We start from the raw sequence: 22,534 nt of genomic DNA, 5'->3' as shown, positions 1-22,534 counted from the left end.
AAACTGGTGAAAAGTGTGCAAAGTCCGTTCTGTTTATTCGTACAAGGCGACCCCCGCGCCCCAACCCTGGCAGCCCAGGGCACAGCCCCCACCCCCCTCACCCCCCCTCTTGGCTGTCTGCCCTGGGGGGGTGGGGCAGGCACCTGTGGGGGTCCCCCCCCTTTTGGGGATGGGCAGCTGTGGGCCCCCCCTTGCTGGGATGCTGTTGCCCACATCCCTGCCCTTGCACAGCTGCAGTGCAGGCAGAGGGGGCCCAGGGGCCCAGGGCTCCCCCCCACCCCACCCCCCCCCACCCCAGCCCACCATGTTCCTTATAAAGCTGTTTATTGCCATTTAAATTACTCTCTTAAATAAAACATGGTGGGATTTAGGCAACACCTGATTGTCTGGCGGGAGCCCAGAGCCTGCAGCTCTGCTGGGGCAGCGGGGGGGATGACCGGGGTGGTGGGTTTGGGGGGGCTCTGCCCTGTGGCGTGGTCAGGACATGCCTGGGGGGTGGGACACACTGAAGGCCCCTCCCGGGTGTGGGGGTGTCCCCAGCAGGGCCAGGCTGCGGGCCGGCATGTCTTTGGCAGGTGTGTGTGTGTGTGTGTGTGTGTGTGTCCCTCCGCCGAAGGCACGGGGAGCGTGAGGTGCCCATCCGTGGCTGCTGCCCCCCCCCATCCCCGCGCCGGGGGGACCCTGGCTGTGCCCGGGTGGCCGGCAAGCTGGCGGCTGGCCCGCGGTCACACCGGCATCGGCATCTCGTTGTACTCGTCCACACCTTCCCGCTCGTCGAAGATGGGCTCGGCCTCGTCTGCATCCAGCTGCGGGGGGAGAGGGGGGGATAAATCCAGCCCCCCCACCGCGGGGCCAAAGGACGCGGGCGGCCAGGGCGCCAGTACTTACACACTTCATCTCCCGGTCGGTGAAGATGCGGCTGAGCAGGCACATGCGGAGTGGCACCGTGAGGATGAGGATGAAGGGGAAGGCCAGCGAGGCCACCGTGGACATGACGGCCCAGAGCACAGCCAGACACGCCAGCTGCAGCCCGGTGAAGAGGTGCATGCGCAGCGTGCGGACCTGCATGGGGACAGCCCTCAGCGCCCGGTCCCAGCGGTACCCCCCGCCCCGCCACACGGCTCCCCGCAGCCCTGCCGGGGTCTGGCCCCCGTGTACCCCCTGCCCCGAGCCCCCTAAATAAGGCTGGGACAGAGTTTGTCCCCCAGGAACCCCGGTGCCCCCAACCCAACACTGGCTGCTGCCCTAAACGAGTGTGGCACCCCCCAAAAATGGACCTCCCAGAGTGTCCCCCCCCCACCTTTTTGACATAGGTGACATCGGGGTGGTGCTTGGGGGGCATCAGCAGCAGCTGCAGTCGCTCATAGAACTGGATGCCATTGAGGGAGGTGACACCCATGTAGAGGAAGATCCCGAAGAGCACGGCCAGCGGGATCTGCCGCAGCAGGTCCCCGATGACAATGGACAAACCTGGGGACACAGCGGGGTGAGCCGCGGTGCCTGGGGAGGGGGCTCCTGCAGTCCCGGCTGGGGCCAGAGCTCAAACCCCCACCCCAGCCCCAATCCTCCCAGCCTGGTCACCCCCCCATCCATGGGGAGGGTCCTGCATCGCTGGGACAGGATGGCCACACGTTTGGCCAGGGCTCAGGGCATCCCTGTGGCCACACAGGGCAGGTGGGGGACCCACGGTGGGTGGCGCTGGACCTACCGACGAGCACGGCCACCAGCAGCCCGGTGACCCGCTGCTCCTTCACCTCCTGGATCTTGGGCTTGTCCCCGGGCGCCACAGCCTTGCTCATGACGGTGAGGGCATTGGCGTGCGTGACGGAGCGCACTGTGGCCGCGGCGAGCCACGGCAGCCCGAAGAGCGCGAAGAAGCCACCCATGGCCACGATGAGCAGGAGGTCAAGGTGGAAGCCGGAGCCCTTCTGCAGCATCCGCTCCTTCTTGCTGATGATCAGCCTGGGCACAAGGGCAGACCGTCGGCACAGCGCCGCAAAGCTTGGCACGGCTCAGCACGGCTCAGCGTGGCGTAGCACAGCTTGGCACGGCACGGCACGGTGCTGCACAGCTTGGCACAGCTCAGCACAGAATCCTCTCGGTTGGAAAAGACCTTGAAGATCATCCAGTCCAACCATTAACCTCACACTGACCGTTCTCAACTCCACCAGATCCCTCAGCGCTGGGTCAACCCAACTCTTCAACCCCTCCAGGGATGGGGACTCCACCCCTGCCCTGGGCAGCCCATTCCAACGCCCAACAACCCCTTCTGGAAAGAAATGCTTCCTAATAGCCAGTCTAACCCTGCCCTGGCGCAGCTTGAGGCCATTCCCTCTTGTCCTATCGCTTGTTACTTGGTTCAAGAGACTCATCCCCAGCTCTCTGCACCCTCCTTTCAGGGAGTTGTAGAGGGTGATGAGGTCTCCCCTCAGCCTCCTCTTCTCCAGACTAAACCCCCCCAGTTCCCTCAGCCGCTCCCCATCAGACCTGTGCTCCAGACCCCGCACCAGCTTCATTGTCCTTCTCTGGACACGCTCGAGTCATTCAACATCCTTTTTGTAGCAAGGGGCACGGCCTGGCACAGCTCAGCATTGCGCAGCACAGTACGGCGCAGCTTGGCACGGCTCAGCATGGCACCCCCTGCCCCACTCGTGCCGCCAGCCCTGCCCCGCTGCACTCACGTGGTGATCTGTGTCTCCATGAAGATGAGGATGAAGACAAGGACGGCGGGGAGGCCGCTGGCCACCATCATCCAGACGGGGAAGTCGTTATTCTCACCCAAGGGGTTGATCACCCAGCCCCGCTTGTCCGGGGCCGTCACTGAGAACCCGCTGGGCACGCTCAGCTTCTGTGGGGAGGGGGGGAGCGAGAGACGCTGGGGTGGGGGCAACCGGCTCTGCTCCCCCAGAGCGAGGGGTGCCATGGGGTGTGGGGTGAACCACAGAGGCACCGGCATCCACTGCAGCTGGACTCGGAGGCAAAAGCGGGGGGGAGTGGAAAGACAAGGTGCCGGGAGCCGGAGGGACACGTTGGGAGCCGCTGACCCGCAGCCAGGACGGTGGTAGATGAGCGGCACAAGGAGGGGGTTGGGTGGGGGGTGGCTGGGGGGGGGGGGCAGTTGAGCGCTGACCTGCGTGTAGGTGTCCTGGATGCCGTAGTCCACCAGCACCATCACCAGGATGGCGATGGGCACCCCGAAATCCCCGATGAGCCGCCGGATCTGGGGGAAAAGCAACGTCAGCCCGACCCCAGCCCCACCACCCGGCCCCCCGCCTCCACCCCCCGGCTTAGCCCTGTCCCCCCAAAGCTGGGCTCACCCCAGGGCCCCACGCAGTGCCCGTGCCGCCGTCCCGCCTGCCCCACGCACCCGTCCTGGGAAGAAGCGGCTGTTCTTGAACTTGCGCAGGAAGAAGGCGATGAAGAAGGTGCCGGCCATGAGCACCAGCGAGAGCAGCGCCGTGTTGGGCTGCCCCGTCACCTTGGCCGCAGCGCGGCCGGCCGTGCCGTTGGCCGGGGCCGTGCTGGTGTTCCTCCACGCCTCCGCCTCTGTGCCGTTGGCCCGCAGGCAGCCGTGCAGGGGGTGCTCCTGGAAGATCTGCGGCGGCGCGACACACTCAGGCCGGTCCCGCCTGCCCCCGCCCCACAGATGCCCCGGCCCCGGCCCTGGCCCCGGCAGCTCACCTTGGCCAGCTTGGAGAAGGTCTCGTAGATGAAGATGAGGGAGATGAGGAAGGCGAAGATCTCCTGGGTGAAGCGGGAGACGAAGCGCACCAGGAAGCTGCCCTCGAATGCCACCATGACCAGCACGATGAGGATGAGCCAGAAGCCGATCCAGACGCGCCCCACCAGGTACTCCAGCTCGTTGGACGTGCAGAACTGCCGGCACCGGGCAGACGGATGGATGGACAGACAGGCAGAGAGAGACGGGCAGGCGTCAGGACAGAGCCCTGGCAGCAGGCCAGGGTGGGGGATACCTGCATAACCCCCTCCTCCTGCACCCGCCTGGGTGCTCACCGTGAAGAAAGCCTCCTCGAAGACGAGCAGCGGCCCTGAGAAGCCGATGACGAGCAGGGGCTGGGCGCCCAGCAGGCAGAAGAGCACGCCCTGCAGCGATGTGGAGATGATCAGCTCAGACACCCCGATCAGGTCCTGCGTCTTCTCCCCTGCGGGCAGGACAGGCTCAGGCACACCCGGCGGAACGGGGCCCATCGTCCCCCAGCGTCACGGCCCCCCCAGCACTCACCCAGCAGCCCCCCAAAGGTGATGGCCGGTGACAGAGCAGCGAAGTAGATGAAGATGACGGCTGCGATACACTGGGGGTTCAGCGCGTCCCTGAAGTCACTCAGGTACTTGGGGTAGCGCCGCCGCACATCCCGGATCAGCCCCCCAAAGGGCCGGCCCGTGCGCCGCAGGGGATCGTCCTCCTCCTCCTCGCCCTCGCCCTCCACCACCTTCAGCTTTAGCAGCGCTGCACCCCGCGGACAGATGGACAGTGAGACCCTGCCAACCGGGTGTCCCCACCCAGCCCAATCCTGCCCTGCCGGCACCTTTCTCCTCAGGGGACTTGGGCTCCAGCAGCAGCCTTCGCTCCTGCTCCTCCCTCTTCTTCAGCATCTCACGCTGGAAGTGGGCGACACTGCGCAGCAGCTCCTCGCCCTGCACCTCGGAGGGCGGCAGCACCACGCTGCAATCCAGGAACTCGTTGATGGCGTTGAGGAGGTCATGGCGGTCGTCGGCCAGGTACGCGGCCTCGTGGAATTGCTGGCGGGACGACGGCGGGGTCAGAGCGCCCGTCCTGGGGGGTACCACGGGGGTATGGCCCCGGCAGGGATGCGGGCACTCACCTTGTCAGACATGAGGGTGGAGATGGATCGCCCGATCTCATGATAGTCCATGTGGGTGCTGCTGGGCCCCAGCAGGACGAAGAGGAACCGCACGGGGACGGGCACCTCCAGCACTGAATCCAGCTCCACCGCCTCCTGCAGCCGCACGAAGGCCATGGTGGGCTGGTCCAGGAACTCCACACAGCCTGGGGAGCACAGGGAGTCACTGCGGGAGCCCGGCGTGCCGCTCCCCGATCCCCCCCAACCTTGTCCGTCCTCACCCCCCCATCACCACTCCGTACCCACAAGCACCACCGTGGCCTCGGCGTTGTCCGGGATCTTCTCCAGCAGCTTCAGCTCATGCTTGGACTTGGAGCGGGTGATGCCGGCCGGGGGTGTGGGGGTGAGGACCTCCCTCTGCAGGGATGGCAGAGGGGTCAGGGCCCCTCCTGAGGATGAGGAGCGGCGGCAGGCCGGGAGGAAGGCATGGGCAGAGGGCTGGGGAAGGCGCGGCACAGCCACGGGAGCCGGGCTCACCTCCCGCTCCACATCGACCCGCGTGTCGTGCTCCACGGCGTGGCCAGCGATCAGGGGCTCGGTGACGGCTGGCTCGCCACCCTCAGCCACGTGGTTGGTGCTGTGGTGGTGCACGAGCAGGGAGCCAAGGCTGCCAGCCGAGATGTTTCGGGGGAAAAAGTCCTTTTCGTCGCTCGGGTGGCTGCAGAATCAAGCCAGGGCTGTCGGGGGTGGCCCAATGGGAGAGTGGCTGGCAGCCATCGCTGCCTGCGTGCTGCACACTGGTGACCCCAGGGACACAGAGGAACAGAGCCCAGCGGAGAGGGGGGCTGCGGGTCGCTGCCCCCCAACACTTCACAGAATCACAGAATCACAGAACGATCTTGGTTGGAAAAGACCTTGAAGATCATCCAGTCCAACCATTAACCTCACACTGACCGTTCTCAACTCCACCAGATCCCTCAGCGCTGGGTCAACCCGACTCTTCAACCCCTCCAGGGATGGGGACTCCACCCCTGCCCTGGGCAGCCCATTCCAACGCCCAACAACCCCTTCTGGAAAGAAATACTTCCTAATAGCCAGTCTAACCCTGCCCTGGCGCAGCTTGAGGCCATTCCCTCTTGTCCTCTCGCTTGTTCCTTGGTTCAGGAGACTCATCCCCCATCTCTGCACCCTCCTTTCAGGTAGCTGTAGAGGGCGATGAGGTCTCCCCTCAGCCTCCTCTTCTCCAGACTAAACCCCCCCAGTTCCCTCAGCCGCTCCCCATCAGACCTGTGCTCCAGACCCTGCACCAGCTTCGTTGCCCTTCTCTGGACACGCTTGAGTCATTCAATGTCTTTTTTGTAGTGAGGGGCCCAAAACTGAACCCAGTAATTGAGGTGCGGCCTCACCAGTGCCGAGTACAGGGGTAAGATCACTTACCTGTGCTTGAGCAGCAGTGCCCGCAGCACATTGGCGCGGTCCTCAGCGCGGATCTGGTCGGTGATGACCATCTGCTCCACCACCTGGTGAGCCACCCCTGGCAGTGTCTTCTGGTCCAGGTCGAGGAGCACAGCCCCTGGGCGAGGGAGGGGGCTGCTGAGGCAAGCAGGGCTGGGGACCCCCCCAAGTCTGGGCCCCCATGGGGGCCAGCCCAGCCTCCCTACCATGGGACAGGGTCTTGCGCAGCTCCAGGAGGCTGCGGAAGGACAGGGAGGCCACGTGCGGTTTGCCCCAGCGGTCCGTCTCCTCCTCCACATCTTCCTCAAACTTGATCCAGCGTGCCGTCTCCTTCCACTGCAGCTCCTGGTTCTTGTCCACCACCAGCTCATTCAGCTCCACGAAGACCTGTCGGCACGACCGGGTCAGTGCCGGCACCACAGGGACCCCCCCTGCTCCGGGGCAACAGGGCCGCGCACAGGCAGCACCCCTCCGCACGTCAAATGTGCCCACCCGGTGCCATGCCGGGACCCCCAGCCCTGTCCGTCCCCTGCCCCAGGCGCCAGGAGCCCCCCACCTCATGGGGCTGCCGGTCCTGCTTGCGGTGCCGCGTGCTGGGTTCCCTGTGGTCCTTGCTGACGTGGACCACCTGCGCCTTGGCGCTCTTCCGGACGAGGTGCCGGCGCACCCCCGGCACGTCCTCGAAGCGGTGACCTGCCGGAGACAGACAGCGACAGCGGAGGGTGGGTGACCTGCTGAGCTCACGGCCTCCAGCCCCCCGGCCTGGGGGTGGCCACCGAGCCCTGGCATGGGGGCGGGCAGGGAGCTGTGGGCTGGTAGCCTGCCAGGGGAGAGACCCGAGCTAGGGCCAGGCAAGGGCCATCACAGCCCCCGGGGCCTGTGAGCACAGCACGGGGATGGAGTCTGTGTGCTGTTGAGTGCTGCAGCACTCGGGGGTCGTCTCGTCGCTGCTTCTCCGGTGCCAGTGAAGACGAGCAGGAGCCAAGGTGGCTCCTGAGAATCACAGAATCATCTCAGTTGGAAAAGACCTTGAAGATCCTCCAGTCCAACCATTAACCTCACACTGACCGTTCTCAACTCCACCAGATCCCTCAGCGCTGGGTCAACCCGACTCTGAAACCCCTCCAGGGATGGGGACTCCCCCCCTGCCCTGGGCAGCCCATTCCAACGCCCAACAACCCCTTCTGGAAAGAAATACTTCCTAATAGCCAGTCTGACCCTGCCCTGGCGCAGCTTGAGGCCATTCCCTCTTGTCCTATCGCTTGTTACTTGGTTCAAGAGACTCATCCCCCCTCTCTGCACCCTCCTTTCAGGTAGCTGTAGAGGGTGATGTGGTCTCCCCTCAGCCTCCTCCTCTCCAGAATAAACAAACACTTGCCCCGGCGCATGGTTCGGCTCCTGCTGCGTCACCGGCCACTGCCAGCGCGGCCCCTGGGGCGCAGGGTGCCCCCCCAACTCACTCTTCATGTAGTCCAGGTCGGCCGAGGCCAGCGTCTGGGCCTCTGACTCGTCCGTCGGCATCTTCTGGTACCGGTCCTGCTCTGCGCCCGTCATGCTGCCAATCCGCCGCCGCTCGTGCAGGTTGTAGCTGCGGTGCCCCGGCTGTGACTTGGGAACGGGGCGACCGGGGGACCCGGCCACGGCGGCGGCCGCTCCCTCCACCGAACCTCCCTCCTCCATATCGGGGCTGTGAGGCAGGCGCCCACCTCAGAGCTGAGCCCCTGAGCCGTGGGGCGGCCGGAGGGGCTCTGCCCACCCCCCACCCTGAGAGCTCCAGATGAGCCCTGGTGCTTCCTGGCCCGCGCTCACCTGCCTGCCCGGGTTTCCCCAGGGGACATGGGGCGCCGGGGGTCCGGAGGGGATCCAGGCAGCACCGCGGGGGCCACTGGCTCCTCTGCCCGGCGGTCGGTCACCTCGTCCTCCTGCAGGAAGAACTGAGACGGGGCGTGGGAGGAACTGGCTGCTGCGGGGCCATGGCTCCCGGTGTCACCGGCTCCTCTCCAGCTCCGTGAGCCTCTCGAGGTGGGAAGGGAGGCACAGTGCTGCCCCTCGCACCCAACCCTGCCCTCACCTGCACCGCCTCGGGCGGGCTGGGCTGCAGGACCTCCTCTGCCGACCGCTCCGTCTCCGTGTCACACACCTCATCCTCATCCTCTTCAGCCTCCTCGATGGTGGGGGTCTCGCCGGGGACAGAGGCGCGGCGGTGCTTCTTTTTGCCCTTTTTCGGTGCCCCTTTCTTGCGGCGGGCGTCAGGGGGCAGGTGTGTGGAGAGGGGGTGGTGGATGTGGTGGGACGACTGGCGGTGGTCTGCAGAGGGGGGACAGGGTGGGGTTGGCGCCCTGCCTGCTGCCTGCCCGCTGCCTGCCTGCTGCCCCCGGGCCCCACTCACACTCGAAGTCCTCCTCGCCGTAGCTGCGCCCGGCCTCCTCGGCGTTACGGGGGTGCGTGTCACACAGGATCTCCTCGAAGCGCTCCACGCCCAGCGCCTTGTTCAGGTCCTTCTCCTCCTCCTCCTCCTCTCCGAACACGGGCGAGCCGGCGCCCGGCGCCTCCTGCTCAGGCTGTGGGACAGCAGCGGGGCTCAGCACCATGCTGCCAGCCCTCGGCGCACCCCGCTCGCTATGGGTGCCCCGAACAGTGTCTCGCTGGGCACCCCAAAAGCCCTGCACCCTGGTTGCACCCCTGGTCTGGGCACCTACTGCGCCGTTTGGACCCTGCACCCCACACTCCACGTGTGCCGCGCCGCCCCAGTGCAGCCCCGACCCGGTTACCGTGCTCAGGTGCCACGGCCTCCCCGTGTACCCCTGGTATCCCCAGTCCCCCCCATTGCCGTGCCCTGGTGCCACACACCCACCGTGTACCCCCAGCACCCCCAGTGCTGTGTCCTCGCACCGTGCACCCCTTTGTACACCTGGCACCCCCATTCCCGTGCCCTGGTGCCATGCTCTCCCCGTGTATCCCCAGCACCCCTGCTCCTGTCCCCTGGTGCCATGCACCCCCGTGGACCCCCGGCACCCCCATTCCTGCGCCCTGGTGCCGTGTCCCCACCACGGACCCCCAGCACCCCTGTTCCCATGCCCTGGTGCTGTGTCCCAACCATGGACCCCCAGCACCCCTGTTCCCGTGCCCTGGTGCCATGTCCCCACCATGGACACCCAGCACCCCCGTTCCTGCGCCCTGGTGCCGTGTCCCCACCACGGACCCCCAGCACCCCTGTTCCCGTGCCCTGGTGCTGTGTCCCAACCATGGACCCCCAGCACCCCCGTTCCCGTGCCCTGGTGCCCTGTCCCCGCCGTGGACCCCCAGCACCCCCGTTCCCATGCCCTGCTGTCATGTCCCCGCCGTGCTCCCCAGACCCTGCCCCCGATGCTGTGCCCCCGTCCCAGCGCTGCTGGGGGCTGCCGGTGCACCCCAGCTGTGGGTACTGGGGTGCAAGAGGGAGGCTGCTGGGGTGGGGGGGGGGGGGGCGGGGGGGCGGGTGAGGGTGTCGCGGGGCTGCTAGGGGTGCAGGGGAATACAGGGGTACAGGGCTGGGAGGGTCCGGGGGAGGTCGGGGGGGCGGGGATGGGGGGGTCAGGGGGTGTAGCGGGGGGGGGGGCGCGTCCCCGCCCGGCCGGTCCTACCTGAGTCATGGCGGAGCCGCGCTCCCGCCGCAGCTCCCGCAGCGCTTTATCGGGGCGGCGCGGCCCGGCCGGGGATGGGGGCGGCGGGGGCGGGGGGGGGTGGGGGGGTTGGGTTGGGGGGCGGCGGCTCCTTCCCCGGCCTCGCCAAATATTGACGGAGCCGCCCCGCGCCCGCCTCAAGGTGACAGCGGCCCGCAGAGGGCACCGGCTGCGCCCGCAGCATCGGGTTGCCGGCACCCCCCCCCTCCAACCCCCGCCGGGCTCCGACGCCCCCCCGGAATGCACCGACCACCCCTCGCCGAGCTCCGAACCCCTGGAATGCACCGACCCCCCTCCGGAACGCACCGACCCCCCCGGCAATACACTGATCTCCGGTAATACATGGACCCCCCCCCGCGCCCAATAATGCACGGACCCCCCCCGGAACGCACCGACCCCCCCTGTGTTGCAGAGTCCGCGGCACACACAGCCCCCCCCGAACCGCCCCCCCCCCCCGTGATGCCCCCGGGAACGCACCGACTCTGCTCGCGGCCGCACGATGACCCCCCCCGGTGCGCACTGCCCCCCCCCCCCGGTGCTGCACGGGTCGGCTGGGGTCGCCACCCCCAGGTAACGCACGGCTTCCCCCCCCCACCGCGAACCGGTAAGGCGGGAGCTTTGCCCCCCCCCCTCCGGGGCTGCACTGCTGACACCCTCCCCCCCCCGCACCCCCCCACATGGGGGGGACGGTCCCTGCCCTGCCGCGGCCACCCCCGATGACCCCCCGGGACGAGGCAGGTCCCAGACCCCAGGGGGGCTGCCACCCTCCCTGGGGACAGCCCAGCACCCTGAGTCAGTGTCCCACAGCGTGTGCCCGGCCAGGGCTCTGCCACAGCCCCCCCCCGAGCCCCCCCACGCCTGATCGTGTCCTCAGGCAGAGCCGTGGTCCCCCGTCCCTGCCGCGCTGTGACCCCAAAGCCCAGGACAGGGGTGACAGGGGACAGGCAGACCCACTGCAGCCACAACCCCACAACATCGAGGCCTGTGTCGCCCTGTCCCTTCCAGAGACCCCTTCTGACACCCCACGGCCCCCCCGAGACCCCCCGGCCACGGCCCGGTGCCCCCAGCGCCATGCCCTGCAAACCCACAGCTCTCCATCCTCCATCCCGTGGCACTCAGTGAGGCAGCCCCCCACCAACCCCCAACCCCCCCCGTCCTGACCCCAGGCTCCTACCAGCCCCAAAATGACCTCGCACTCCCCATCCTCCACCCACACCGTCACTGTCACGGGGCTCCTCCAGTCCGCGGTGCCCACACGCTGACCCCCTTGCTGCACCCGCCTCGTCCCCGGCCCGGTGTGACCGAGCGCCCGTGTCCCCACGTGCCCCGGCTCGGTCCCTCGCCCGCGGGACACCCGTGGCTTTGCCGGGCCCAGCTTCGGCCCCAGAACGGGTGGTGCCGGGGTGGCCTTGGCGGGATGAGGGACCTGCCAGCCGGGGCAAGGCCGCGGCTCACCCGGTAGCCCAGGAGGAAATCCATGGATGGCGGGGAAGGGGCCGCAGGTCCCAACCCCGGTCACGTGCACGGCGACGGGGACTTGCCCAATGGCACCGGGCAGCCGCCGTGGCTCAATGCGAAGGGTTAATCATTAACACCACGAACCCACACCGAGAGCAGCAGCGCTGGCACCGCTGGCACCGCCGGGGCAGGCGAACGGCACCGGCAGAGCCGGCAGCGTCCCGGCAGCACCCGCCTCAAGGGCACCCACCGCCCCGGCACAGGCACGGTGGGCTCAGCCTGCCCTGTGCCACACGGCCCCGCCGGCACCCCACATGGCGGGAGAGCCACGCCGTGGCACCCCTCGGCCCGCCGCCGCCGTACTTACGCTCTGGAAAGCGGAGGAGACGATGTGGTGGATCTCAGAGGACACTTGGGAGTGGGTCATGGCGCAAGCACGGCGCCCAGGCACGGCCGGCTTAGCCCTTCTCCTTCTCGCGGGGGCTCAGGGGACGCTGTCGGGGCAGCATAACCTGGGGGGGCAGAGAGGGGTGCTCGGGGGTACGTCCGGTGTTCCCCTGGGAGCGGCAATGCCCCCCCGGGTGCCACCGCTGCGCCCAGGGCAGAGCCAAGGGGAAGGGGGTGGGGGGCTGCCCCTCCTCGGCTGCCCCGGGGGGGAGGTGCGGGCAGGGCTGGCCCCGGGGCTGGTTTGTCTTGGCCGTCGGTGGGAGCGGGAGAGCGGGGGCCAACACAAACGTTGGGAGGGGAGCGGAGCTGGGGCAGCAGCGGGATGACGGGGCCCAGCCCCCCCGGGCACGCGCCCAGCCCCGCGGGGTGCAGGCAGGGAGCCAGACCCCGGGGGCAAGAGCAGTGAGTGGCCCCCCCCCAGACTGACACCCCACCACCACCACCTGTGAGCCCCCCAGCACCCCCATCCCAGCCCCCCACACCTGCCCACTGGCCATCTTCGCCCCCACACTTGCCCCTCGGCAGGTCCCCAGGCACCAGGCTGACCCCCGCGGCACCGGCGTGCCGGGGTTTATTGCCGCGGGAGGTGGCCCCACGTGACGGCGGGGACCGAGGAGGGTGGTGACGGATGACTGCGTCTCACATGGGTGCCTCACCATCACCGTTCTCATCACCATCACCGGCACCCCTCCCGCCTCGCCATCCCCCACACCCCGGGGCACGAGCACGGTGGCCGTGGTTAGGCTCAAGGAGTCGTTGAGGCCTGGGGGTCCACTGAGCCTGCAGCTCCTCCGGCCTGACGGCGGCACTGGATCGTACCTTCTCCTAAATTCGGTGCTGCCCAGCTCTGGCTGCTCCCTAATCCCCGCTCCCCATCTGGGGCCGGAGCCAGCACATCCACATTCCAGCCAAGCAAGCGCAGATTAGCCGACCTGCCACGCCGCTCTCCCGGGGCGGCCGCCAAGCCCCAGCCGAAACTCCCCCCTGCTCGGGATGGGGACCCCGCCGTGCCCGAGGGGGGCTGCCTGCAGCCCCCCCCACCGTGGCACGGGTGGGAGGGAGCCAATCGATCCAGCACGGCTCCAAGTCTCACCAGTGCACCTGCCTGACCTGCTGTGGTTGGATTTGGGGGAGAACAAGCTAGTGCCTCCGCTCCCCCTCCCCAAATGGAGCCGGGACCTCCAAACTGCCCTTGCTGGGTGACTCCAGGTGGGTGCCGAGGGGTCCCCTCCCTGCACAGAGCACCCAGCGCTCCCAGGGTCCCATGTGGCTGCATTCCCCCCCGACCAGCCCCGAGGACCAGGACCAGCAAGCGGGGTGCGGGGCCTCCTCGGTGCCGCTGAGAGCAGCTGCTGGGAGCGGGGGGCTCCAGGGCACCGGGGTGGGGGTCAGAGCCCACGGGGACGGTCAGTGCTTTCACCCCGTCCCGGCCACACCATGGAGGCCCCACCGGCATCACACCTGGGCCAAGCTCCCCGCCGGACGGTCTCCCCGTCCCACCCCACAGCAGGGCACGGCGCTGGCCCACCGTGGCCAGCAGGTGCCGGGGCTCCAGCGCGGGAAGGCACTTGCCGCTCCCGGCCCTAAGCGGCTTTTTGGGTTTAATCCCGTTGGCAGCTTGCGGGAATTAGAGCCCCGGGAACACACTTGGGATTGTTCTCGGGGAACGCCGAGCTGGGAAGCGGCCCCGAGCTGCGCTCTCAGCGCGGGGGAGCCAGCTGCTGGCCCATCACCCAAAAAGGGGGTGGTAATCCCAGCCCTTTGACCCTTGAAGCCCCGCAGCCCCTCACCCCCCGGGGACCCCCGGCAGGATGGTGCCAGGGCGGGCAAGCCTGCGGGGCCAGGCCTGGCCATGCAGAGGACACACGGCGCCCGGGAGCCTGCGGCCTGACCCTGCTGGAAAGGGTGACGGGCACCCGGGGGGGTGGAGGGGGAACTTCTGCTTTCCATGGTGGCCGCTGAGTCACCCGGCAGGCACGGCTGGGCAGCTGGCCGGGAACGGCTCAGCGGCTCATGCCAGCCCTGCGGAGCAGAGCCTGGAGCCAGCCCGCGCCGGGAGCTCCCACGGCAGCCCCGGGCACCATGCTGGGTTGGTGCCCACCTGTCCCGTGGCCAGCCCCGCTCCCTGGGGAGCTCCTGCACCCTGGGACACGGAGGGGACAGGCCCGATGAGCCGCGATGCCCAGCAGCCACGGGGCTGCCCTGCCGCAGCTCTGCCGGCGTCGGCACTCAGCACCGTGCCGCTGACGCCACGTGGCTCCGGGCACCGGCCACGGCTGCGGTGCCACCACCTTGTCCTGCTCTGGGCCCAGCCACAGGGCAGGAGGGCCGGTGCGGCAGCACAATGGCCCCTTGTGCGAGGGAACAGGCCGCTCCGATAAGCGGGGCAGGTCCGCAGATACGGCCACCGGCTGCCAACGCCGCACCGCTAATTACCGGCTGGCTCCGATCAGCGCCTGTGCGCCAGCCGGCTCGGCGGCTCCCACCGGTGCCGGAGTCACATTCCTGGGACCGGCCCCGGCCTGCCCGCCTGATCCGCTGAGGCGATTAGAGGGCCCGGCCCCATGCCCCACCGCACCGTGGGGGCTGCCCCACGGGGGTCCACGCACCCCCGGCCCCGCCACTGGCACCCACCGACACCGCGCAGGTCGAGTTGAGCAAGGTGGGAAGTGAGGCAACGCCAGCGCCAGCCCTTCCGCGGCCGGGGCGTACCCGTCCCGGGCACCCTGTCCACACCGGGACGTCCCCGTCCACAGCACAGACCCAAAACTCTGCAACAGGGACCCCCGGGCCGGGGGGGCCAGCCAGAGCCTCCTCACACCATGTCACACCCAGGCTGGGGACTGATTGGCAGCAGCAGCGCCGGGAGCAGGTCCCCATTGTGGGATCAGCACACGCACGCACACGTGCCGTGCCCGTTTGTGCCCGGGTGACCACCATGCGACATCTGCTCAGGAGCCGGAGCCACATCTGCAGCCCCGGCACCCGGCCGGCCCCCCCGCTGCGCACCAGCTGGCTGCCACCACGGTGACAGAGAAGGCACCGTGTCCCTAGCCGTCCTCCAAGAACTGCTTGTGCCCAATTTGCTGGAGAAATTGCAGCCAGGTGAGCCTGGCGCAGGTCAGGCTGTGCCCATCACGCCAGGCAGACGTGCCCCGCGCTCCCCAGCCTGCCCGGCACGGCGAGGCTGCACCCCGACCCCACGGAATGGGGGAGTGAGGGGCCCCGGTGATGCTCTGCGCCCCCCAGGCCTGTCCCCCCATCCTCCCGCTGCCATCTCTACCTGCAGCTCCTGGCTCCATGGCAGGCACAGGAGATCCTCGACCAGGGCTGGGAACGCTGGCACGGGCCACCCTCCTCGGGGCTCCCGGGTCCCAGGTGTGGGAACCACACGCCAGCCCCGGCAGAGCCACCCCGGCACCGACACTGCCCCCGGGGCTGCACCAGCACCCGCTCCCCCACGGGCAGCGTCCCAAGGCAGAGCTGCATCCGCACCCTGACCGTGCCCAGGCTCTGCTACCCAGCTCCGGCACACACCGCTGGCACCCACGGTGGCCATGCAGACCTGCACGGGCATAGCACCCCAGCTTCCTGCACCCCAAAATGAAGAGCAGGGGGTCCACAGCGGCCTGCTCCAGCTCCCCTGCCCACCCCAAAGGACCTGAGGGCAGGAGATGCCCCAGAGCCCCCAGCAGCCCCTCGCTGGGGCCCAAGGATTGCCAAAGGTGGGGGGCTCCAGACAGGCGCTGCAGCCACCCCCACACAGCCGGGGAGCCCCCTGACCCGGCTTGGCAGGGCGCCCATGGCACGGGCCAGCTGCTGCTGCTCCCTCCTGCCCGGCTCACCCGGCTGCTCCGGGAGACCCCCAGGAGATCCCGTTGCCCCGAACCCCTCCTGGATGCCCACCCAGGAGAGGGGGTTGGGGTCCCGCACCCCCTTCAGCGCTGCGGCTGACACCGCAGAAGGGAGCTGGGCCGGGACAATGCTGCCCGTGGCGTGGCTCCCGCCCCAGCGGAGCTTTTCTAGACGCTGCAACTTTAGAAGTCTCCACCAAAAATATCCTTCCCCCCCCTCTCCCCGCACCTCCCGCCCCACGACCTCGAAACCGCCGGATCCGGGAGATGAATCACGGCGCTGCGCGGCTCCGCGCCCCACGCCCACGCCGGTGCCACCGCCGCGCCCCGGGGACCGGCCCTGGGCAGGGGGGACGGCGGGCAGGGCTGGCACAGCTGCCTCCCCCGCCGACCCGCTGCCCCTGTGCCGCAGTGCCGGGCTCCACGTGGGACACGCGCCGGCACTGACCCTTGGAGCTGCCGCGGGGACCTGGCTGTGGCGTGCCCACTGTACCGTCACCCGTGGCAGGGCTGGGGGGGCCGTACACCCACCCGCCCACCAGCACCGGCTCTGCCCCACTCACCCCATCGCCTGCTGACCCGGTAAGGCTGCAGCTCCGGCTTCGCTCCCGCTGCCACTGGTTTCCCGCGGAGGCCACCGGGCGCTTGGCCGGCCGGTGTGTGTCCGCCGGGACGGGGACCTGCCCCAGTGGGAGACGAAGCGAGGCCCACGGCACGGCGGGGCCCTCGGCCCGCCGTGGCCCCTCCGGCTCCCTGTCCCCTAGGCCGAGCCCCTGCCCTCCGCCGCGGGGCCGGGGGCAGTGGGCAGCCACGCTCTGCCCCACTGTGCCGCGAGCTGCTGAGTGCCGGCGGGAGCTTTTATACCGGCGCAGAAGGAAAAAAAATCAGCAGCGGCGGCGGCAGCAGCGAGAGTCTTTGTTTCGGCAAGCCTGCACCAGGCCACTTTATCCAAACAGAGCGGCGGTGCCAAGTCCCGGAACGGCTCCTCGGGCAGCCCCACCTCTGCGCCGCGGCTCCCGCTGGGCACAGGGGCAGCCAGCGGCGAGCGCCGGCAGCTGGGGACGGGCAAATGCCAACGGAGAGGCCGCGCTCCTGCCCCATGGAGCAGCCAGCCCGAGAGGAGACGTGGCGGGGGGACACGGCAGGGGGGATACACACAACCCCACAGCCCCACGAGTGACGGCAGGAGCTTCACCGGCACAGACGCAGTGCCTGGGGTCACGCGAGGGGACGCAGTGTGACATGCTGGGGCAGACAGATGTGGGGCAGAGCGAGGAGGAGCTGGGGGCAGCCCGTGGCCCCCCCCGCCGCTGGCCTCGGCGCCCCTGGCAAACCCCAGCGTGGCGTCCTCAGGCAGCCAGCCCAGTCCCTGCGGCCACCCGGTCCCCTCTAATGACAGGGCTGCTCTTGCGGGGCACCGGGGACGGCAGCCAGACTCCCCCCCCTCCACCCCGCAGCTCGGCACGGGGACCAGGCCAGGCAGAGGCTCCCACGGTCCCCTCCCTTCCGCCAGCTGGGCCGGCACCCCCGGGTTGGGCCACCCCCCATCCCAGAGGTTGCAGGGGGACGGGATAGGGGACCCTCTTGCAACGTCCCTGCCCAACCTGGGGAGCCCTGAGCAGCGGCGCGGAGCACGGGGAGAGGCAGCGCAGCCGTGGGGTGCCCCTCAGCGGTGCGGGGACCTCCCCCCCCAAGCCATCCCCGCCCGTACGCCTTCACCTCCAAACACCGACAGCAGCATCCCTCAGGAGGGCACGTGGCCGGGCAGGACCTGGGACAGGCAGGAGGGCAGCGAGGGAGGGGGCAGCCGGAATCCACAGGGCAGTACTGGGGTGGTGGGGGGGCTGGGGAGCAGGGTGGGGGGCACGGGGCAGAGCCCACCTGGCAAAGCCCCCCGCTTGGGCTCGGGGCCAGCCCCGGAGGAGGCCAGGCCCCACGGGGGCCGGGGGGGCGGAAGGGCTGCCCGCAGGGAGGCCAAGGCGCCGGTGCCAGCAGGGTTGTTAGGGCGATCAAATCCCGCGCTCCTGGCAGCCGCTTGAAGCGGTGCAGCGACCCCGAAGGGCACGACAGCGGGGGCAGGCGGGCGGCCCCCCCCCTCCCGGCCTCGGGGCTGAGCCACCGGCGGGACCCCGTGCCCGGTGCATGGGGGGATGGGGGACGGACCCTCCCCGCAGCCCCGGGGACCACCGCCGAGCCGCCAAGGCGATTCCCACCCGGAGCAATCCTGTCTCCTGACTCTGGATCAGAGAGCATGGGGATCTCTGGCAGGAGAGGTGTGGGGGAGCCCCATTTGCCCATGTCCCTGCCTGCGCCAAGTGGCTCGGGGGGCACCCATAGGTGCTGTGTCCACTGGAACTTCCAGCCGCACTCCCTGGGGACCCGACTCAGGGCAGCAGGGTCCCTGCTCTAGAACCCGTGGGAGCCCACGCCAACGCATGAGTGGGAGAGCAGCAGCGGGGCTGGGCCCGTGCCCGGCCGTTGCTCAACCCCTGGCAGCATTTCGCAAGCGGGCAGCACCGTTCACCACCCAGCACAGCACATGGCGGCTCCCCCGGCAACCGCCGCGCCGGGGCAAGGCGCGAACCCCTCGGTGGCACTTCTGGGACACGCCGAGATAGGGTAGAACCGCGGGACGCTCCCTCCGCTCAGCCCCATGCGCCGGTGGGCGCGGGACGTGTGTCCGCTCCCCAGTCCTGTGTTTCTCACCTGCCGAGGGTCACCGGCGGCTCAGGAGCTGGAAGGGAAGGGCATGGAACTGCCTCCGCGTCGTTCGGGCACCTGCTGAAAAATAAGAAGACACCGAGGGCTGAAGCGTGGCGGCAGCGCGATCCTGGTTCTCCCACTTCCCACCGTGTCCTGGGACAACCCTGACAGCCGGGTCCGGCATGGGAACGCTGCCAGGGCCACGCAGGGACACCCTCACGCGTGGATCCGGCCCCAGCGGTGCCGCCGGTGGAGGTGGCGGGGTGGTGGGAAGGGGCCAAGGTGCGACGCCGCAGCCGGCAGAGCCGTGGGAGCCAGGCAGGGAGGGGTCTGGGGGTGTCCCGGCGGGATGCCAGCAGGTTAGGGGTGCTGCTTCCAAGGAACTGGGGGACCCAGGAGCGTATGCTGGGCAGCACAGAGCCCCGCAGCCCCCTGCGTGTGACCCCCCCCCGTGCTCCCCCATCCCCGGGGGGCCCCGAGGTGGCAGTGGGGGGGGACTCAGTGGCCCGGGAGGAGCCGCCGGGCTGGCGCAGCGCCCCGGGGTCCCGTCCCGGGATGGGGGGGCGGGCCGGGGCTCCCGTGGCCAGTCAGGCTGTGCCCGTACGGGATGGGACAGGACGGGAGGGGAACGAAACGGCGGGCGGGGACAGCGGGGAGGAAGCGGGGGACAGCACCGGGACGGGACGGGACGGGACGAGACGGGACCGGCCCGGCCCTGCCAACCCCACCGACTCCAGCGGGCTCCAGCTCCGGGTCCCACTCCCGCTCCCGCCGCTTACCGGAGAGTCCCGCCGCGCCGGGCGTGTCTGCGCGGCCCCGCGGGGCGGAGCCGCAGCGGGAGCGCGCCGGGGCGGGGCGAGGCACCGTCCCCGACGAACCCCGTCACCGTCCCCCCCGCGGGCCCCTCAGGGGACCCCGCCGCTGCCGGGCCCGGTGCCGCCGTGTCCCGGGGCGGGGCGGGGCGGGGCGGGCGGCCGCGGGGATCGAACCCGGAACCATGGCGGGAGGGCGGGGCAGCGGGAAGGGTGTGGCTGGGGGCGTGGCCTACGCGGGAGGTGTGGTGGCGGGCGCGGGGGCGTGGACGCCGCGGGGGTTGCCGGGAGGAGTGGCGTAGGGGGGCGTGGCCGGCGCGGGGGCTGCCGGGAGGTGTGGCGCGGGGGGGGGGACACGTGGCTGCCGCGGGAGCTGTCGGGAGGGGTGGGGGCGCGGCCGGCGCGGGGGCTGCCGGGAGGTGTGGCATCGGGGACGGGGACGCGCGGGGCCTGCCGGGAGGTGTGGCATCGGGGGTCGGGGGACGCGCGGGGTCTGCCGGGAGGTGTGGCGGCGGCGGCGGCGGCGGCGGAACCGGAGCGATGCAGAAATACGAGAAACTGGAGAAGATTGGGGAAGGTGCGGCCGGGCCGGGCCGTGCGGGGGGACCCGGGCGGGTGCCGGGAGGCCGGTACCGGGGGGCCGGTACCGGGGGGCCGGTGCGGCAGTGACCCGGCTGCCCGCAGGCACCTACGGGACCGTGTTCAAGGCCAAGAACCGGGAGACGCACGAGATCGTGGCGCTGAAGCGGGTGCGGCTGGACGATGATGATGAGGTGAGGTGGGAGGGGGGCGGGGGGGGTCCGGGGTCCGGTCCCGGTCCCAGTTTCCCCGAGCCCCCCCGAGCGCACCCCCTCTCTCGGCAGGGCGTGCCCAGCTCGGCGCTGCGGGAGATCTGCTTGCTCAAGGAGCTGAAGCATAAGAACATCGTCAGGCAAGGAGGGGCGGGGGGGGGTCTGGGGTGCCCCCAGGGCCGGGGGGACCCCCCCGGGGCTGATCTCACCCCGTGGGCTCGGCCGGGCGTTGCGGGGCCTCAGGCTCCCCCTCCCCTCTCAGGCTCCACGACGTCCTGCACAGCGATAAGAAACTGACCCTGGTCTTTGAGTTTTGCGACCAGGTGAGTGCTGGGGGGGGGCAGGGGGGGCTCGGCGGCACCGGGGCGTCACTTCTCGCAGCCCCCACCTCTCCCTGACGTGACCCCCCGCTCGCTCCTTCCCAGGACCTGAAGAAATACTTCGATAGCTGCAACGGGGACTTGGACCCGGAGATCGTCAAGGTGCGTTTTTAGGGGGGAAATCATCAAGGTGCGTTTTGGGGGAGGGGGGGGGCCTCCGGAAGCCCCTGGGGACCTGTCGCTTGTCTTGTCACAAGAACCGGCCGGCGGCGTCGAGGGGCTGACGCATCCCGCTGGGGCCCGCACTTTTTTTGGTTTTTTTTCCCCCTGCAGTCGTTCATGTACCAGCTGCTGAAGGGCCTCGCTTTCTGCCACAGCCGCAATGTCCTGCACCGAGACCTCAAACCCCAGAACCTGCTCATCAACCGGGTGAGGCCACCAGTCCCCAGCTCGCGGCTCCATCTCTCCCTCGATTTTTCTGGCCTAACGGGAAAAGACAGAGGGCCTGGAGCAGCGGCTGCTGCTGCCCCGAGACTGGGGGTCGGCAGCCCCCCCACGCTGTCCCTGCTGACATGGCGCTTTCCCGGCAGAACGGGGAACTCAAACTGGCCGACTTCGGCCTGGCCCGGGCCTTTGGCATCCCCGTGCGCTGTTACTCAGCAGAGGTGAGCTGCGAGGGCCGCACTTTCACCTGGACGGGGGCTCTCGGCCGTCCCGTCATCGCCCCCACCCCCACCCCGGCCTGGCTGAGTGTCTCCCCCGTCCCTCCGCGCAGGTCGTCACGCTGTGGTATCGGCCCCCGGATGTGCTTTTCGGCGCCAAGCTCTACTCCACCTCCATCGACATGTGGTCAGCCGGCTGCATCTTCGCAGGTACAGCACAGCGAGGGGGGGAAGGGGGGTGATGTGCTGCTGGGGGGGGCTGCCGAGGCTGTGGGGCTGCAGGGCTCCCCACTTTTCTCTGTCCTAGAGCTGGCCAACGCGGGGCGGCCGCTGTTCCCGGGGAACGACGTGGATGACCAGCTGAAAAGGATTTTCCGATATCCTTTGGGGGCGGGGGGGGGGGGCTATCTCCTGGGCAAGGGGAGAGGGAGAGGGGCTCTGCCTAGGTGAGGCGAGGCGGGGGGCGGGTGTCCCCCCGCGCTGGCCCTTGACCGCTGTCGTCCCCACGCTGCTGGGAACCCCCACGGAGGAGCAGTGGCCGGCCATGGCCAAGCTGCCGGACTACAAGGTGAGGTGGGGGCTGGCTGGGAAGGGGGGGGCTTGGGGGGGCGCCGCTTGGGACAAGCAGCCGGGGCTCACCTCTCTGTCCCCAGCCATACCCCATGTACCCCGCCACCACCTCCCTGGTCAACGTGGTGCCCAAGCTGAATGCGACCGGCCGAGACCTGCTACAGGTGAGTGGGAGGGAGAGGTGGGAGGCTTTGGCTTCTTGGGGCGGCTGCCCTCTCCCCTCGCAGCCCCACGCCTGTCCGGGGGTGCCCTGTGATGGCCCCCCCCAGCCTCAGCCTCACTTCCTGCCCCCAGAACCTGCTGAAATGCAACCCGGTGCAGCGGATATCAGCGGAGGAGGCTCTCCAGCACCCCTACTTCACAGACTTCTGCCCTCCTTAGGGCCCCCCCAACCCCAGCGCTGGCCCGGCCCCACGCTGAGCCGGGGGGGGCAGCACCCCAGCTCCTGGCACACTCCCAGCAGCAGTGGGGATGGGACAGCCCCCCCCCACGGCAGCAGGGAGGGGGGGACATGTGAGGTGAGGTCTGAGGTGCCAGCACCTCGGAACTGCAGCCCCCTGCCCCCCCCTGGTATTTATTAGGTTTTTAACCCAGTGCTACCCCGGGTTCTGCCCTGGCTGTGGGGTGCTGGTGTGGCCCTCCCCTGCCCCCGACCTCCCAACCCCGCAGGGGAGCCAGGGCTGACCCAGAGCCCTCCCTGGGGCCAAGGTGCTGGTGGAGGGGCCAGGACCCTCTGGGACCAGGCGTGGGGACCCCGGTGGGGTGGGACCCCCTGCTCCTCCTCTCCCTGCTCTCCCCCCTGCCCCCCCCAGTAGGGGAGGGGGTGCTAGCTCCCCAGGGGTGGGGTGGGGGGGGCGGGGCGGGTACCCTGTTTCTTTTCTACTGTGCTGCTGTACGTAGGTGAATGTGCGTGTTTGTTACATCCATAAAGAGCTTCCCTCTCCCCAGCGCCTGCCTTCTCCTTCCTGGGGCACTGG

The 22,534-nt window shown here is 69.7% G+C and overlaps 2 protein-coding genes across 2 annotated transcripts; one reads left to right on the top strand and one right to left on the bottom strand.

Moving 5' to 3' along the window:
• Nucleotides 1–16: 16 nt before the first annotated feature.
• On the bottom strand, nucleotides 17–19,392 carry SLC4A2 (solute carrier family 4 member 2). The gene is made up of 24 exons (XM_074842557.1): nucleotides 19,182–19,392; nucleotides 18,406–18,480; nucleotides 11,766–11,910; nucleotides 8,668–8,839; nucleotides 8,350–8,585; nucleotides 8,088–8,212; nucleotides 7,739–7,965; nucleotides 6,835–6,971; nucleotides 6,485–6,665; nucleotides 6,261–6,396; nucleotides 5,361–5,541; nucleotides 5,126–5,240; nucleotides 4,845–5,029; nucleotides 4,548–4,761; nucleotides 4,244–4,468; nucleotides 4,015–4,163; nucleotides 3,682–3,876; nucleotides 3,368–3,595; nucleotides 3,131–3,220; nucleotides 2,682–2,848; nucleotides 1,709–1,962; nucleotides 1,301–1,470; nucleotides 889–1,062; nucleotides 17–806 (listed from the first exon to the last, which is right to left on the bottom strand). Exons 3-24 carry the CDS (start codon nucleotides 11,823–11,825, stop codon nucleotides 726–728), a joined length of 3,702 nt encoding a protein of 1,233 aa, XP_074698658.1. The 5' UTR covers nucleotides 11,826–11,910; nucleotides 18,406–18,480; nucleotides 19,182–19,392; the 3' UTR covers nucleotides 17–725.
• Nucleotides 19,393–19,660: 268 nt separating this feature from the next.
• CDK5 (cyclin dependent kinase 5) lies at nucleotides 19,661–22,504 on the top strand. Its single transcript, XM_074842570.1, has 12 exons — nucleotides 19,661–19,791; nucleotides 19,899–19,987; nucleotides 20,078–20,145; nucleotides 20,268–20,328; nucleotides 20,431–20,487; nucleotides 20,659–20,754; nucleotides 20,916–20,990; nucleotides 21,101–21,197; nucleotides 21,295–21,364; nucleotides 21,495–21,555; nucleotides 21,641–21,721; nucleotides 21,852–22,504. Exons 1-12 carry the CDS (start codon nucleotides 19,755–19,757, stop codon nucleotides 21,936–21,938), a joined length of 879 nt encoding a protein of 292 aa, XP_074698671.1. The 5' UTR covers nucleotides 19,661–19,754; the 3' UTR covers nucleotides 21,939–22,504.
• Nucleotides 22,505–22,534: the final 30 nt, after the last annotated feature.

The sequence above is a fragment of the Strix aluco genome, chromosome 1 (genome assembly GCF_031877795.1).
Source record: "Strix aluco isolate bStrAlu1 chromosome 1, bStrAlu1.hap1, whole genome shotgun sequence".
Taxonomy (NCBI): domain Eukaryota; kingdom Metazoa; phylum Chordata; class Aves; order Strigiformes; family Strigidae; genus Strix; species Strix aluco.
The sequence above is the reverse complement of the archived record's forward strand: the minus strand, read 5'-3'. Positions and strand labels throughout refer to the sequence as shown.

Coding starts and splice junctions, on each gene's coding strand:
- SLC4A2 (XM_074842557.1), bottom strand. CDS start 11,825: ATGACCCACTCCCAAGTGTCCTCTGAGATCCACCACATCGTCTCCTCC. Junction 8,840..11,765: donor TCTCCTCCGCTTTCCAGAGC/GTAAGTACGGCG, acceptor GCTGTCCCACAG/CCTGAGCAGGAGGCGCCGGG. Junction 8,586..8,667: donor CGGCGAGGAGGACTTCGAGT/GTGAGTGGGGCC, acceptor CCCCCTCTGCAG/ACCACCGCCAGTCGTCCCAC.
- CDK5 (XM_074842570.1), top strand. CDS start 19,755: ATGCAGAAATACGAGAAACTGGAGAAGATTGGGGAAG. Junction 19,988..20,077: donor GGCTGGACGATGATGATGAG/GTGAGGTGGGAG, acceptor CTCTCTCGGCAG/GGCGTGCCCAGCTCGGCGCT. Junction 20,991..21,100: donor TGCGCTGTTACTCAGCAGAG/GTGAGCTGCGAG, acceptor CCCTCCGCGCAG/GTCGTCACGCTGTGGTATCG.